The sequence below is a fragment of the Cryptomeria japonica genome, chromosome 4, assembly GCF_030272615.1.
Source record: "Cryptomeria japonica chromosome 4, Sugi_1.0, whole genome shotgun sequence".
Classification (NCBI taxonomy): Eukaryota; Viridiplantae; Streptophyta; class Pinopsida; order Cupressales; family Cupressaceae; genus Cryptomeria; species Cryptomeria japonica.
The window spans coordinates 37,970,314-37,988,272 of NC_081408.1; the positions used below are offsets into that span (position 1 = coordinate 37,970,314).

Consider the following 17,959-nt stretch of genomic DNA (forward strand, 5'->3'; position numbering starts at 1 on the left):
TATGGAATTTCTCTTAACCCAGAGAAATGTCATTTTGGGGTTAGGGAAGGAAAACTTCTAGGACACATAGTATCTAAAGAGGGAGTAAAAATTGACCCTGAAAGAGTGGATGCAATTAGTGAAGTTCCTATTCCAAAAACGGTTAAAGCTATTCAGTCATTTTTAGGGCAAATCAACTTTGTCAGGAGATTCATCATGAACTTTGCAGATATTGTAAAACCTATAGTACAGATGTTGAAGAAAGGAGCCAAAATAGTTTGGGATGCGGAAGCATTGGAATCTTTTATAACAATCAAGAGGGCAATATCCGATGCACCAGTACTGATATCACCAGATTTTAGTAAACTATTTTTGATCTTTTCTTTTGCCTCTTGTCATACGGTGGCAGCAATATTAGTACAAAAGAACCAAAATGGTTGTGAGCAACCCATCGTATATTTTAGTAAGTAATTGAGCCCATCCGAGATCAAGTATGATATAAATGAGAAACACACCTACACTTTGGTTAAAGTGGTAAGACAATTCAGACCGTACTTGGTAGGGGCAAAGATCATAACTTATGTTCCTAATGCAGCAGTGTAAGATATTTTTAGGCAAACTAAAGTAACAGGGAAAAGGTGCAAGTGGATCAATCAGATCCAAGAGTTTAACATTGAGCTTTAAATTTCACAAGTCATCAAGGGTCAGGGATTAGCTAGACTTATGACAGGAGCAGATTCTGAAGAATTTCAGATAAATGAAGTTGGGTTTGAGGAGGCCAGTTTCAACATTGAGCACACTGCCCGGTATACAAATGTTGCATATTACCTTAAACATATGAAGTGTCCAGATAATATGACTGATAATCAAAAGAGGACCTTGAAGTTAAAATCATTAAAATATGTGATCATCAATGGTGACTTGTATTGGAAGAACAGAGATGGAATCTTGTTGCTTTGTTTGGATATACATCAAGCAAAAGGAATCCTACAGGAAATGCATGATGGGGTATGTAGTGGTCATTTTTCTGCTAAAACCACAGCTCATAAGATACTGAGGGCTGGATATTATTTGCCGCATGTATTCAATGATGCCTATGCATGTGTTAGGAAGTGTGAGGCATGCCAAAGGTTCTCGAAGTATCAAGGGGCCCTCCCATTAAGACCTATGCAAGTTGAAGAACCTTTTCAGCAATGGGGGTTGGATTTTATTGGGGAAATATCAGACAAATCTAGTGGACGACACCGGTGGATATTGGTAGCCACTGACTATTTAACTAAATGGGTAGAAGCAATTCCTACCAAGCAGGCTACTAGTAAAGTGGTAATCAAATTCTTGATGGAAAATATCTTTGTCAGGTTTGGTGTCCCTGCAAGAATCATCACTGACAATGGTATGTATTTTAGATCTGAAGAATTCAACACTTTCTGTGAGAAGTATGGCAGCATAGTATCCCATTCATCTCCGTATCATCCCCAAGGTAATGGAGTAATGGACAAGCTGAATCCAACAATAAAAATATCCTCAAAATTATCAAGAAGATGTTGGGACAGAACAAGAGCATGAGTTCGAAATTGAGTCTAGCACTTTGGTCTGATAGAATAACAATCAAGAAGGACACCAGAAAGTGTCCATTTGAATTGGTTTATGGCAAGAAAGCTAGACTCTCGTTGGATAACCTCTTACCTGTCCACAAGTTTAGGATACAAGAGGGAAGTGATGTGGAAGATCCTTTGCATGAGAGGTTTGTTCAGTTAGTAGAGCTTGATGAGGTCAGGACAGAAGCCCAGAGGCAGAATGTTAAGGCACAAAATCAGATGAAAAGGTTATATGAAAAAAGGACAACAACTAGGAAGTTTGAGATAGTAGATTGGGTCCTAATGTGGGATGCTAGAAACCAGGACAAAGGTAAGAACATGAAGTTTGAAGCCCTTTGGCTTGGGCCATATATGGTTATAGAAAAAGAAGGAGAGGATGCTTATTTCCTACACAGTGTGACTGGAGACAATCAGGAATTGCCGGTACATGGACAGTTCCTGAAAAGTTTTTTCTCTTAAAATTCTATTCCATGTACAGTAGATTAAGGATCATTCTTCATTGTATATACACCGCCAACCACCATTAGTAGTTTCTTGTTCACCAGAGATTCTAGATTCTTGAAGGTATTTATAATATACCTCCACCCCCAGTCAGAGCCACTGTTGAGCATTGATTTTGAAATCAAAAGAATCCCATAGTTTCGACTGAAGCTACAAAAGTTTTCTTAAAAAAATATGAAAGTCAGCCATGCCCTTAGGAGTTTCGATAGAACCTTTATCACTTTCATCAATATCAGAATTCACAAAAAAAAGCTATCACTCAAGCTGAAATCATCAGATGCACACATTAATTCTTACCTAAGTATTTAATCTGATCGAAATGATATCGGTGAAACCCATCAATGTTTCATCGATAAGTAACTCATCAAACAGACTTAAGCCTCGATGATCTCCGAAAGCGGTTCACCGAAACCATGATTTCCATCGATAAGTAATATGTCGAGCAAACCATGGAAAGGTTTCATCGAAAGTAATTTTCGATGAAAAGAACGTGTCGAAGAACCATCGAAAATGTTGACCGAAGACGTTTTCACACCAAAGAAAAGACATCGATAAAACACAAGAGATTCCCATCGAAGACCCATTATCGATCAAACATAGAGAGTCGAAGGAGACCATTTGTCTCTCATCGAAAGAGGATATTTCATCGACACCAGTGTAAATGTGGCATGTGAGATAAAAAATTTCGATGGAAGTGCAAAGGTCGATGAAATTATAAATTCCTTTGACGATGATGATAGTTCCATCGAAACTGATGCAACATCGATGAAAGATGATGTTTTGAGGAAAGATAAAGTCGGGATACCGAAGTGCATAATTTCATCAAGAAAGGGTATAGCCATAAAATTGATGAGCATCGATGGGCAGCATGAAATGTTGCTAGATGAATAATTATCTTCTGTCGTGAGAATCAATACGAATCTTAATAAATTCACTTCATTATGAATTCAAATAAATGACTTTGTGACCGTTGTGCACCTGGTAAAGGTAACTGATAGAATCGCCATGAATGCTCGATAAATTGGCAAAAAAGAGACAAAACTCTTCGTAGAATAGGTGTTGCTCACTTATTTATATGAGCAAGTTTTGTAAAAGAAGGACATTACTAGAAGAGAAGATATTGGATAGATGCTATAGCTTCTGGCACACTATTGTACTATTTTGAAACTTTAATAGAATCAGTTGTTTTTTCTCTGCATATGTGTTGTGAATTATTCCATTTCTTATAGGCAGTTGTTTGTGATATTATCTAAAGGAGATAAGGTTGCTTGTATTCTTGTAGTGAAGTTTATGTTTCTATATTATAAACTTGGATTAATAAGATCTACTTTTGAATTGTAATTGTTCCTCGTAGTTCTTCCTTGAATGGTCCTTTAAGGTTAAGGTTAAATTCATTCAAGTAGTTTTATGATATAAAAATTTAGTATATCTCATAAGAAATAGTAACTGACAGACTTGCCAAAGGTGGTAGGTTTAAAAATTGTCTCACAAATAATACATTTAGTCCTAGGGAAATATAAGACTCTGTAGCCCAAATAACAGGAAAGACACTGGTCACTCACGAATCACAACTTTTGCCATATCAATCACTTTTACTTTAAAGCAATAGGAGTAGTTGAGTAGGATATATAGAATCAATTAGCAATAATGTATATATATAAATTTTAAGCACAAAGATCGAATAGCTTCCATAACAACAATCTTGAACTCATCTAAAAGACATTTATTTCAAGAACCTTTGCCATTTTGAGATAGGGGTCAATTAGATCAAAATAATCAATCTGCTATAAAAAGCATTAGTTATCAAAAGCCACTTGTGAATAGGTATACCTGCCTAGGTCTTGCAGAGCCTAAAGTGAGAGAGTTAGTAACCAAATAGGTTCTGTATACACCTAAAAATGGTCGGAAGATAATTAATTGAATAAGGAATTATTTAATTAATCTCCCTTCCCAATTTAATTGAATTCATCAAGCAATTTGATTAAATTCCCCCTTTCATCTACTTATTAATAAATCTAAGGATTTATTTAATAGGTTCATTTCAATAATCCCTTTTGATTAATTAATTCAAATTAATTAATTCTTCCCCATCAAAATCATTTCTTCTAATCATTTAATTAATTAAACAAATCAAATCCATGAGTTGTTGAAATTAATTAACCTTTTCCTATTATTTGAATTCAAATTCTCCTTACTTTTAACCACCTAACCTAACCATTCCTATAACCCATTCTACCTACCCACATGTTCCCTTTCATTCAACCTCTTCTAGAAGCTTTGTGACACTTGTCACTAAGTGTTCCCTTTCATCCAACCCCTTCTAGAAGCCTCTTGACACTTGTCACCATAGAGATGACAGATGTTCCCTTTAATCCAACCCCTTTGCCAACCTCCTCCAATTTAACCATTAATATTTTCAAATCAATCTTGACCATCGATTCTTGCCACCTCACCCCTAGCCTTGGGAAATCCTATAAACAGACCCCATTTTGAAGCACAAAGGGTCCTAATTAATATCATTTTTGCATCCCAAATCCCATCTCATTTTCATTCAAGCATTGTTACTATAGGCATATAGCTCTTACCAAATCATTCTTACCATTGTTACCATGTTTAATTTTAGCTGAATTGCATCTTCATTCTAGCTTATTTTCTAGAATAATCATGAAATCATGTAGCTTAATCATGTTATCATTGCTAGATCATGCATCTTTATCATTCAAATCTGTTGGTGTAAATAAATATTCATTTAGGATATTATTACACTTTACTTAAGTTAACTTAGGATAATGCATCTCTTCGTAGTTTGGATTTGAGACACTTAGGGAAGTGTGCACATAGGGATAGAGCTTGTAGGAGAAATTCCACTTTTTGTGGTCTTATTTTGCTGTTACACTCCACATTCGGTGGGTCATCCACCTCTTGTGGAATATTATATTATTTCTTCTACCTACCCCTAGTATTTCTTACCTACCCTTGTTTCTCATTGAGCCACATGTCATAATTGTGTGCTCATACATCCATATGGCCTTGCCTATATAAGCAGGCCTATATTCATTGTATTGGTTAATCCAGTTGATCATTTGCATATTGATGAGAATACAGTTTTGTTCTTGTCATTCTATTTTGTTCTCTCTTATTTGTGCTTTCCATTGCTTCTTGATCTTGGCAAAATCTCACAAAATCCTCCATCTAACTGTAGTCAAGTCACTGGAATTTGCCCAACCAGATCTGAGAGAAAAATTTATTCTCGCATTTACTAGGAGGCAATAGATCGATTAGCTATGGTTTTATCTTGCGTTGATTAATTTTCTAACCATTGCTTGTAATGATTTATTGAGTGTTTTGTGTTGTAGCAGCAGGTATAACAAGTATACACTTCACAGGAACGACATTTTGGCACTCACCGTGGGGCCGGAATCATCATTTTTGGCCTCTCAAGCTTCAACAGAACTTCATCTCTGCTGGACCTGATTTAGAATGTCGTACGATTTGATTTTCCAACTCGTATGAACTTCCTTTTAGTCTGGGACAAAGCCTAATCCTTTGTCATACGAGCATATTTACCCTCTGGTATGAGATATAAATACATGTACGAATTACTAGCTAGTAAATCCTGTGTTGTACGAACTCATTTTCATTGTCGTACGAGAGCTAAATTCATGTCATACGAATTTTTGGCTGCTAAATTTTATGTCATACGAGTCTATTTTGGTTTTTGTCTGAAGTTTAAAGCTGTGTCATTTGAGCTCATAAATAATGTCGTACGAATATCTACATCTGTGTCTTCAAACAGACTGTAATTTTTAGGATTTTCATGTCAAATTTGATCACTTATTAGCGCTAATCCTGACTCGTTTATGATATTTTTGGCAGCCTAACAAGTTTTGCAGGACGTTGTCAAAGATACGCTTGTCAAAGACAAATTTCAAAAACACAATCAAGACTAGTAACAAATTTATTTTGCAGGTTGCCTATGAATTTGACTAAATTTTGTGTATTCCTTAAAGTTTTCTAGGCACACTTCAATTTTGCTAAGGGAAATGAACCATCATGTATTTCGTGTATTTTATGATAGGCGACTATGCTCTCACCTTTCTTAGGTGATCAAAAAGCTAGACTCATCTTTTACTTTCATTAGTGCATATCTTTAGCAGGCCTGTCCTCCTAAGGATCTTAAAAACTCTTAAAGCTATTACGACCAGTGTGAGGGGAACAACCTAAGTGGGAATGGCTAACGCCAAGTAATCCAACCCACTATAAAATAAATGTGATTTGATGAAAATCAAGTCAACGATAGTGCTCGGGAATAGCTCTCCTTCGTACCTTCAGGTATATCAAACCTTGGTTTTCAAGGCTGGGAGACCTCTTAATTGAGTTTATACCCCGACGCACCGAACAAATCCCTTACTAGTGCTGGTTAAAATAGAAGCTACTAGATTCACCTCCAAAAGGGTGATAATCTTTGTGCAAGAGAGATAGTAACTCTCCCAAGACACTTGCCATATCATGCCTCCATTAGCATTTGGAGTTGGATAATACAACGTTGAGAATCCATTGCGTGAGACTCAGTGGTTGTATTCTGACTAGCTATTGGGTGTGTACCTAAGCTTGCAAGAAAATGTTTTCATTCTCAACCAACTTCCTTAGGGTTTAGCTTTCTTGGAGTCACTTATCACATCATGTGTTTGCTGCGTACTCATCCCTAAATTGAAAAAAATCAGACATCTAAATCTGGAAAACAAAAGCAAAACACCAAAATTCACTAATCAAATTCGGCAAAAACAAACATATTTTTCATTGTCCTGTTCTTTGTCGTACGAGTCAGGTGATCTTTTGTACAAGATATCTATTTTGTCGTATGGTTTATAAAATTTTGTCGTATAAGTCTCTGCTCTTTCAAAAGAAATTTCTGATTTTTCGTCTAGTATTGTATATTTTGTCGTATAGTTCATGAACTATTGTCGTACGAGTATCTGTGTTTACCAGTCCAGAATTGTTGCTTTGCATGACTTTTCAGGTCTGTCCTTTTTCTTGGTCAAATTGCAGTATTCATAAACATCTGTTATCTGTTGTTCTGTTCTTAAATTGTCTTCTTGGTTTGCTTGGTCAAGTTATCATCTGTCAAAATCAGACTCTAGAAGATAAACACATTAAGATTTTCAAAGTTCTCACCCTTAACAAGTTCAAGATCTAAGCATCTCAAAGTGCATTATCACCCTCTTTGGTAAACTGATCACTCAAACATAGTTTCTAATCAGGATCAATCATCCGTTATCACAAAACTGAAACGTTTGGTCAGGATAATCTTGTCCCACATAGTAAGATTTATTGTTCCCACTGGACTTGGTTCTTATCAGATCATCATCATTGCACTCCTAAACCAAAGATCGAAAAACTTGCAAACCTTTAAACACTTGAATCATCTTTTCATGTCATATTATTCTAGCTTATCTACCTTGACAATTGATCACTTATCAAAACAAACTTTTGGACAATTGAATCCTAGCAAAATAACACACGTGTATGCCTATTTTAACTAGAGCTCAGAGATGAAGAATCACAGACAAATAAATCGAAACATTGAAAACAATCGAAGAGCATATAATCATGGAACATGAAGATGAAATACAAATTGAAGGAGACATAACAAAACAAAACATCAAGAAAGATCCTCAATTCGACAAATTTATGCAGAAATTATTGGAGGAAGAAAAAGAAAAATACTTCCTAATGTTAGCCAAATCTGGTGCTACACTCCCCCAATATTTTGATGTGAACAAATTGACACAAAAGAAAAGTGATCCTTCCCCTAATAACGAACAATATGAGGATATTTTTGGTTTCCGTATGTATGACATATCAATTCCTAATAATACCAGAACCAATGAAGAAACTTGCATACCTAGAAGAGATGAAGTAGAAATTATGAATAACATCCAATAAAATAAAGATACAAGAAGGATTAGAGATGACACCAGAAGAGATCCAGATCCTCCTAGAATACAAAATTATGGTCATGCAAGAACAAATCATGTTGATAACCCTATCACAACTCTCACACAACAACTACAAGCAATGCAAACACAAATTCAAGATATGCAAAGAGGAAATGTTAGATGATACTCACTTCAAGAAATTTGTCCTTATCCATTCGACAGAAACCTAAACATGAGACCATTTCCTATAGGTTTTGAAACTCCTAGATATGAAAAATATGATGGAAGCAATGATCCTCAAGATCATATATGAGAATTTTGCACAATGAGTATGGAGTTTGCACATGAGGATACCTACTTGATGAGATTATTTCCAAAAAGCTTAATTGGACTAGCTATGGAATGGTTCTCCAAACTTCCACCTGGAATCAGATCATTTTCAGAATTGGTAGATAAGTTTGTTTCACAATACTCTTATAACATACAACATGAAATAACAATGCTAGACCTATGTAACGCCAAACAAAAGGCTGGAGAACCTTTCATGACATTTTTACAATGATGGAGACGATTAGCCTCGCGGTATCCCTGTACAATGCCAAAATACGAAAAAATGGACATATTCATCGATAACTTAAATGATCAAATGAGTTATTACCTAAAAATGCAAGGAAATCAAAGTTTTGAAAAAATGGTTGATAATGGAATTAGAATGGAGGAAGCCATGATAAAGAAAGGTGAATTGAAAATATACAAATAAGGAGTCCATCCTCCTAACAACAACAATAACACCAATCACAATGATAAGCCAAAATTTTGGAATAAAAACCAAAATATCGTCGACGATGGAATAGTGGATAACAACAATGTGAACCAAAACAACCGATTTTTAATTTATCCATTCACTTAGCAGCGGCTCGGCAAAACAACAATCACCAAAGAGCAACTATCAAAACTTTCTTTCAAAGACAATTTACAAACATTGGTGAACCCCTTGGATCAGCGCTAAAAACACTTCTCGCAAACAAATTGATCACTTTACCAGAAGAAAGGAACTACGAACCTCAAATCAAACCACCTTGGTGAAATGATAACCATTATTGCGATTTCCATTGAAACAAGGGACATCACACAGATAGTTGTCAGAAGTTAAAACATATTATACAAGATATGATTGATAATGGAGTAATAACTGTGGATGGACATACAACAAATGAATCTCATACAACTTTTAAGATTCTATTTCTAAACTATGAGAAAGGTGAATCGTCAACAACAAACAATGGTAAGGGTAAAGCAAAAGTAAACTACGCTCATACATATGACAATGTGGTGAATGTGATTGTAGTTAAAGAAAAACAAAACCAAGAACATGCTCATGCTATCACAAGAAGCAAAGCCAAAGTTGTTTTGCCGGGTCCTACAACAAACACATCATCCAATACCAAACAATACAACCTAGTGGAGCAATTGCAGAAAAAACCCGCACAAATATCCATCTTAGAATTGTTAAAGCTTTCACCTGCACACAAAGAAATTCTAGAAAAAACATTAGTAGATACAACAGTTTCCAAAGATCTTGATATCGATCAATTCGAAACCATGGTGGGACACCTCACAACCCCTCACTGCTTATCATTCACTAAAGAAGATGACATGTCCTTACAACATCCCCACAACGCTCCTTTGCATATTGAAGTTCTCATTCACAAAACGCGAGTTAAACGTGTTCTAATAGACGGTGGAGCTGGCCTAAACATCTTTTCATTGAGTCTTGTTTGTGCCTTAGGATATTCAGAAGATGCAGTTGATGTCTGGAAAAGGATAACCATAAAAGTCTATGATGAATAAGAACGTTCCTCCAAGGGAATTGTGATACTACCCATCAGAGTGGGACCTTTGCAGAAAGACATAGCATGCCAAGTTCTCGGCTTGGAATTATCATATAATGTACTCTTGGGACCACCTTGGATACATGACTTGCAAGTTGTCCCATCAACATACCACCAATATGTAAAATTTCCCTACAATGGGCAAGAAATCACAATATCTGCAGATTCAAATCCATTTCAATATTGCAGCAATCTTAAATTGACCCAAGAAGTCATTGTTCCACATAACAGAGAGGTATCATCTTCGAGCACACAATATAAAGAACAATCATTTGCCTCTATTCTATCAAGTATGGAAAAACAAATGCAACTAAGAGATAGAGGGAATGAAGAATATTCAATATCACAATTACTACTTTCTCCAAAATCTTTTGGAAAACCATCAAATTGTACACAAAAACCAATTGTAAAACATCTTCCGATATTTGATGGAGCATTTGTTAGTGCTGGAATTTATCAGAGGAAACATAAGACAAAGATGTGCTACAATGGTTATACAAGGATGAATAATGTCAACAAAAGATTAACAATGTCTGAATACCTACAGAAAAGTATGGAAAAGGATTTAACATTCTTCAAAGGATGGGATACACCAGAATAGGACCTATAGGAAAAAGAAAAGAAGGTATCTCAGAACCTATTCAGCCTCATACTCAGTAGACTATAGACAAAATAGGTTTAGGGTATGGACAAGTCACTCTACCAGAAGACACATCTCTTAGTCAACAACAAGAGGAATATGAAAACAGACAAGAACAACTGGCAATTGAAAGAGAATAAACATCAGCTAAGCAACAAACAAAAGCAAACATGAAATGGGAAAAGAAACAAGCTTCAAACCAACAAGAGAATCAAACTAAAAACATCTCTCAAGCAACATTAAATCTCAATCAAAAAAAGAAAGAAGCTAATATAAATTCAGGAGAACTCATAGAAAAGTTGACAAAACTCAATCTCAGTCCTGAAGAAGTTGAATATGAAAAAAGGAAATGTATAGCCAGAAAAGCGGAAGAAATGCTATATGATCAAATCTGTAGACTGCAGGCTGCAAGTGATACAGATTCTAATGAATGGGAATGGGATTCCTATCACTCTGAAGAATCAACTGAAGAAAATTGCTTTGAAGGAGATGTAGAAGTCGATATAGTTCACACGTATCCAGGACAAACGTCAGGAACTAGTTCACTTGAATTAGAATCACGTTTGACTGACTTGGACTTAACCGAGGACAATCAAGAGCTTCTAATGTGAGGTCATTATGATGAGAGTACCGTTCTAGACATCGACTAGAAGCTTTGTGACACTTGTCACTAAGTGTTCCCTTCCATCCAACCCCTTCTAGAAGCCTCTTGACACTTGTCACCATAGAGATGACAGATGTTCCCTTTAATCCAACCCCTTTGCCAACCTCCTCCAATTTAACCATTGATATCTTCAAATCAATCTTGACCATTGATTCTTGCCACCTCACCCCTAGCTTTGGGAAATCCTATAAATAGACCCCATTTTGGAGCACAAAGGGTCCCAATTCATATCATTTTTGAATCCCAAATCCCATCTCATTTGCATTCAAGCATTGTTACTATAGGCATATAGCTCTTAGCAAATCATTCTTAGCATTGTTACCATGTTCAATTTTATCTTAATTCCATCTTCATTCTAGCTTATTTTCTAGAATAATCATGAAATCATGTAGCTTAATCATGTTATCATTGCTAGATCATGCATCTTCATCATTCAAATCTTCCATCTAAGTGTAGTCAAGTCACTGGAATTTGCATAACCAGATTTGAGAGTAAAATTCATACTCGCATTTACTAGGAGGCAATAGATCGATTAGCTATGGTTTTATCTTTCGTTGATTAATTTTCTAACCATTGCTTGTAATGATTAATTGAGTGTTTTGTGTTGCAGCTATAGGTATAACAGGTATACACTTCATAGGCACGACAGGTTTACTCTATAAGCTGGCCAAGTCAAATTGGAAGGTTTGATCATAAGAGTTGGCATTTCCTTAGAACCCATCCAATCTGTTGATTTGAGATCCAACACCCTCCAACATTCTTTGCCATCTACAAACCTGACGGAAAAAAATCCATAATGCATTCCTGCATTCCCCATGCCGGTAAATTTGGAGAAATATAGCATACAATGCAACATGCATCAATGTGCAAAATATATAACACAATACTTTGTACACTGCCCTGTGTTAAAACACAAACTCATTGGGAAACAAACGAGTAGATTAGAATTTCATAAACATAATCATTCGTAATGTACATTTTTCTAGGCATTTGTTGTTAAATGACACTTGCTAAGAAGCGACCACGAAAAGGCATGGTGGAATGAAGTCCGTCAAAGAAAACCATTAACAGATAAAGCAAGCCAAGAGAAATGAGAAGTTTGTGTAAACTTAATGTGTGCTTCTTGCCACTGTTGAATCCAAGATACTACAATAAACTACCTTTAAAAAAGGAGTAAAAAGGTTGATAGATTGCAAAGATAAAAACCAAACAAATTAATTAACAGTCTATAGTCAAATTTAGAGAAACTGCTAATGACACAGATTCAAGTCCTATTGAGTGTGTTTTTCTATGCCAAAATTGACCACAACAAGACAAGGCTTGCTGAAAGTCCTGAAAAGAATTTGGTGAAACAGAAACCCCTTGGATGTGTCTTGTACGATGGAAAACCATCTAAGATTCCCTCAAATGAAGCTTCGAAGTTGAATACTGTTGTAAGCTCAAATGTCTACAACAAAACTCTTTGTAATGGTGAGGTAAATATTACAACCACGAAGAATAAGAATGTTGCTTGCAAATTATTGAAAGGACCCTCCAATACTATACTTGAAAATAAATGAAATGGTTCAAGTTATAACAAGGAGACAAAGACGATTTGCAGGACGACATGGTTATAAACAAGCGATGTTTAAGAAAGGGAAATTACAAAAGGTAGAAAGAATCTTCAGGAGCCCATTAATTGATTTTAAGGGTAGTTCTTCTGAAACTGATTCTGATCAATTTTTCCTTTATATTTTCTAATCCCACGTTGGTCAACACTGAGTAGTCTCCAATTCTCTACTTCTATGAAGGTCCAATCCACTAAAACTTCTGCGAAGAATATGGCTGAATCGCTTGCTGGTAAACCATTACTGAACCCCACGGACACTAAGGTAGACATAATGATGCCATTACCATCAATCAATTTAATCAAACCTGGATTGCAAGGCTGAATAATGATGAATAATGATGATTCTACTTCCACTATGTTCAAACCTCATATTTTATTGGGTCATACTGTCTATATGACCTCTCAAGATTTTAATTGTTTAAACTTTAAGGAAGAAGCGAATGACAACTTCTTTAGGTCACATTTACTTCCACTATGTTCAAACCTCATATTTTAACTGTCTATATGACCTCTCATTTACTACCACTATGTTCAAACCTCATATTTTATTGGGCCATACTGTCTATATGACCTCTCAAGATTTTAATTGTTTAAACTTTAAGGAAGAAGCGAATGACAACTTCTTTAGGTCACATTTACTTCCACTATGTTCAAACCTCATATTTTAACTGTCTATATGACCTCTCATTTACTACCACTATGTTCAAACCTCATATTTTAACTGTCTATATGACCTCTCAAGACTTTAATTGTTTAAACTTTAAGGAAGAAGCGAATGAGCTTAAAGAAGCTGCCAGGCCTTTGTTTTAAAAAACATAAGGTATGAGATAGTGTCTATTGAGGATTCCCAACCTCATAAACTTGTAACTATGTGGATTTGAGTTTGGATGGTGCCACTACTATGGAACAGAGAAATCATTTAATCTATGATATCTTCAACTGACATTCTTATGTTGTGGAAAACTAGTTTCCATTTCAATGAACTATTTTACATTTGTTTGTTCCTATTCTACTTTAATGAATGACATGGTCTTTTTTTCAAAGATAGACATCAATTGAAAAATTTAACTTTCTGAAATTTTTAACAGAAATCAAGTCTAACAAATGAAAAGATCATCTTCAATTTATATTTTACTATCAGCATAATCATTGCACCTTCTTTTGATACAAATACTAATATAACTTCTGACAATAATATTTTTTAATATTATCTTATATATTTTAAACTTGTTAAAAAACAATAACTCGTACATACTATTCAAAGCTATCAATTATTTATGCAGAAAACCTATTTATTACTGTTAACTACTTATACATTGACATACCAATTATTTAAACTCAATCTCCTTTTACTGTGTAGAAAAGATCTGATTCACGAAATCATGATGAAATTTCTGTTTTGATAAACGTGGACGGCTTAGTCTTTTCCAATAAACACAGAGACTGAAATTACCGGTAAACCTTTTTATTTATTTATGCAGTCAACTCGGTTTGGTGAGTATTTTAAACTACTCTGATGTTAGCATAAGTGGAGTGACAAGTTGTTTGATTTACTCTTATGAATATTATATTTTATTTAGTTTTACAAGTGACATTGTATTTAGCTGTAATTATTAGATATAGATGTGTAAGGTTTATTATGGTAGGTTTTTATAGTTTTTGAGTCAATTTTCATTTTGAAATTAGAACACAGTCACATTCTGATTTTTAATTTAATTATTACTGAATAAAAAAATATTGTCTTATCAGATTTCCTTTTGATATCTGCAAAAGACATGACAGATAAAGTGTCCTAATTTTTATCCTCTCTTAAATTTTAAAAAAACCGTCAGTGGATGAAAAAGTGAGAGTCTACTGTCTAGAACACTTAAAAGTCTAAAACGTCAGGCATGAATTGAGAGCCTTTTCTTGACTTTCTTCTCCATTATAAAACTAAGACTACTCTCTGGCATACGTTCTATCCCTATAGGTGCTCTTATCCCCATTTACTCTACCAATATCTGATATACGCCCTCCCTCACACTGCTTCCCATGGATCCTCCTCTTCCTGCTTCTGCAATTTCAATTCCCCAGCCTGCCCATATTTCTACTAGTGAAGAAGCCCAGTCAGAGACTCGTTTATCTCAGCTAAAACTCTATGACATGATATTCGGCCTATCTAAGCCCATGGCTCTCAGGGCTGCTGTTTTGCTGAACATTCCGGACATAATTGCTGAGGCTTCAGGCTGTCTTACCCTAGAGGAAATTGCTGCCCATATTTCAGCCTCCACCGAAAGTCCTCCTCACATAGAATATCTGTTTCGTCTTCTGAGATTTCTAGCCTCCCACCAAGTCTTTACTGAGATCCCACACCAGGAGGACTTCAAGCAATCTAGATATGGCCTCACAGGCCTATCCAAATTGCTTGTTAAGCAAAGAAGTAAAGGAGGTTTGAGCTCTGGTGTGTCCAAGCAAAATTGTGTTCCACTTTTGTTGGTATGCACCAACCATTCTGCCTATCAGGGATGGATGCATCTACACGAATCTGTGTTAGAAGGTGGCTGTGCCTTCGAAAAGGCTTTTGGTATGAGTATGTGGGAGTACACTGTAAAGAATCCTGAAGAGAACAAGGCATTTAACGAGGCCATGTCCAGTGACACTCGGGCTGTCATGTCTTCCGTTGTGAATATTTACGAGGAGGGATTTAAGAAGATAACTTCTTTGGTTGATGTTGGCGGAGGTGTGGGCTCTGCCTTGTCCATTATTGTGGAGAATTACAAACACATTAAAGGAATTAATTTTGATCTACCTCATGTCATTGCTTCTGCAGTTCCTATTCCTGGTATGGTTGATCATTGCCCATTAAATTTTTCAGTTTTATTTTAAAAAATCTTTGGCTTTACAAGAATGCTGTCAATTCACTGATATTATATTTAAGTCTCCGGATCTTTCTTCTTTATTTATGTTCACTGTGTAACAATAGAGACTGGTTTTTTAATAACTGAATATTTTACTATTTTATATATAAAAATTAGTTGAAGTCAATTTGAAAACATTTATTTAAATATATAATTGAATTCAATTTTAGATTAATAAGAAATGTGAAATCAATAATTATAAGATGGAGAATGTATTTTAATTTTTTTTGAACATTTATTTAAATATATAATTGAATTCAATTTTAGATTAATAAGAAATGTGAAATCAATAATTATAAGATGGAGAATGTATTTTAATTTTTTTTGAACAATTAAAAATATTTGAAGTGATGTTTTCAAAAGTTTTAATATCTTTCGTTTTCTCCTTTGATGAATATGTGCCTCACTTTCTATTAAATTAAAAATATATACAAATATTTACACAAAAAAATAGTAAGACATGAGATCACTCCTCAAAGTCACATGGGTCTAAAAAGTAAGATAATCCTAATAACAAGAAAGCCGCCTAAATAAGTGCAAGAGCAACACTAATGTGAGGGGTGAGATCACATCTATAATCTAATAATAAAACATTTTTAAAAATTATTATATAAATTTTTATCCTAGATTTTAATAGATATATGTCAAATGTATAATATAATATATATCATGGAAAGGTGAGATCATTTGCATCTTTTATATCCTCTTAAGGTTAAAAAATTTATACCCATTTTTATATAAAAAATTTAAAGTTTAAAAGTTTCTAATAAATTGATTTTTTCTCTTAAGCATTAGTTAACAACATGAAAAAAAAATAGTTGCTTCTATTTGTAGATATTACCACATAATACTATGAAAAATTATTATTCTTTTATTATAATATTTCATAGGTGTTAATGATAGAAAATTAATATTAATTGGCTTGTATTATTTTAGGAGTAGAGCACGTGAGCGGTAACATGTTTGAACATATACCACGAGGTGATGTAATCTTTTTGAAGGTATATAATCTTATCGAACATTTCTTCAAAATTCATAATATTTCAATAGAAATTTAAACTAAATGGAAAATTCTATTGCAGTGGATTTTACATGATTGGGATGATGATGATTGTGTAAGAGTGTTGAAAAGGTACCATGAAGCTACACCAGAAAATGGAAAAGTTATAATTTTGGATGCCCTTATTGTTGAGGGGAAAAAAGATGAAAATGAGGAAGAAAATTTTCTAAGGGGTGTAGGATTGGCATTTGATTTGGATATGATGGTATTTAACAATGGTGGAAAGGAGCGAACAGAGATGGAATTTAAAAAACTTTTTACCAAAGCAGGTTTCAACAACTACACCATCTTCAAATTACCATCTATTCAAACCATTATTGAAGTTTCTAAATTCTAAATTAGAAGAGTTTGATATTATATATTATGATAGAAAATGATTTAGATTCATGGTAAGATAATTATTCTATAATTATCTTATTGGTGATGTATTAGATACATTTATATGGTCCACATATTGTTATACTTATTATATAGATACACTTCCATCATTACATAATGGAATGTCAAAAGAATCATTGTTTATAAGGGAGATATAATTAGTAGTTCTAATTTTCTGTGAATTGGTCCAATTTCAAACAACCTTGATTTAGTTGATCTTATGATGTTCTAGCACCTCTTGGATTGTGATGTGAATGTTGTGATTATTTTTAGTCCTTGGGTTGCATGGTGATGTACATTGTTATATTTTTTTAATAGGAAATCTTCATTGATACATTTTGTATTGAATTTATATAAGTTTGGGATCCTATTGAAGAATACTTGTTTTGATTAATTAAAGCAGGATAGCCTCAAACCTTTACATATCCAATAAACAACAACACCTAGGGAACATGAGGAATGCACACCTAGCCAAAAAACACAAGACACCAAAACATGCTAGAAACCACCAGACAACTAGATATAGACCAGAGATGGAACCAAAAAGAAAAAAACATCTAGCCACCCACCAAAGACATAAAGGGATGGTCTATGGGATGGGGGCATTACCGTTTTTCCATTCATTACACAAGCTTATAACCATTTTAGTGAAGGAAATCTTTTTGTTTGAATCCTTTGTAAAGGCTAGAGTGCTAGACTTCGGGGTAGCCTTAACCACCAAGGCACAAGGATCCATAATTGTAGAGGGAGACACAATCTATCTCTTTCACTCCACCTTCCTGTGTTCAATTTCCTCTTGTAT

The 17,959-nt window shown here is 34.6% G+C and overlaps 2 protein-coding genes across 2 annotated transcripts; both read left to right on the forward strand.

Moving 5' to 3' along the window:
* The first annotated feature begins 702 nt into the window (after positions 1-702).
* LOC131047836 (uncharacterized) lies at positions 703-1,545 on the forward strand. The gene has a single exon (XM_057981621.1). It carries the CDS (start codon positions 703-705, stop codon positions 1,543-1,545), a length of 843 nt encoding a protein of 280 aa, XP_057837604.1.
* A 13,014-nt stretch (positions 1,546-14,559) lies between these two features.
* LOC131047846 ((R,S)-reticuline 7-O-methyltransferase-like) lies at positions 14,560-17,303 on the forward strand. The gene is made up of 3 exons (XM_057981632.2): positions 14,560-15,643; positions 16,656-16,720; positions 16,802-17,303. Exons 1-3 carry the CDS (start codon positions 14,854-14,856, stop codon positions 17,114-17,116), a joined length of 1,170 nt encoding a protein of 389 aa, XP_057837615.2. The 5' UTR covers positions 14,560-14,853; the 3' UTR covers positions 17,117-17,303.
* Positions 17,304-17,959: the final 656 nt, after the last annotated feature.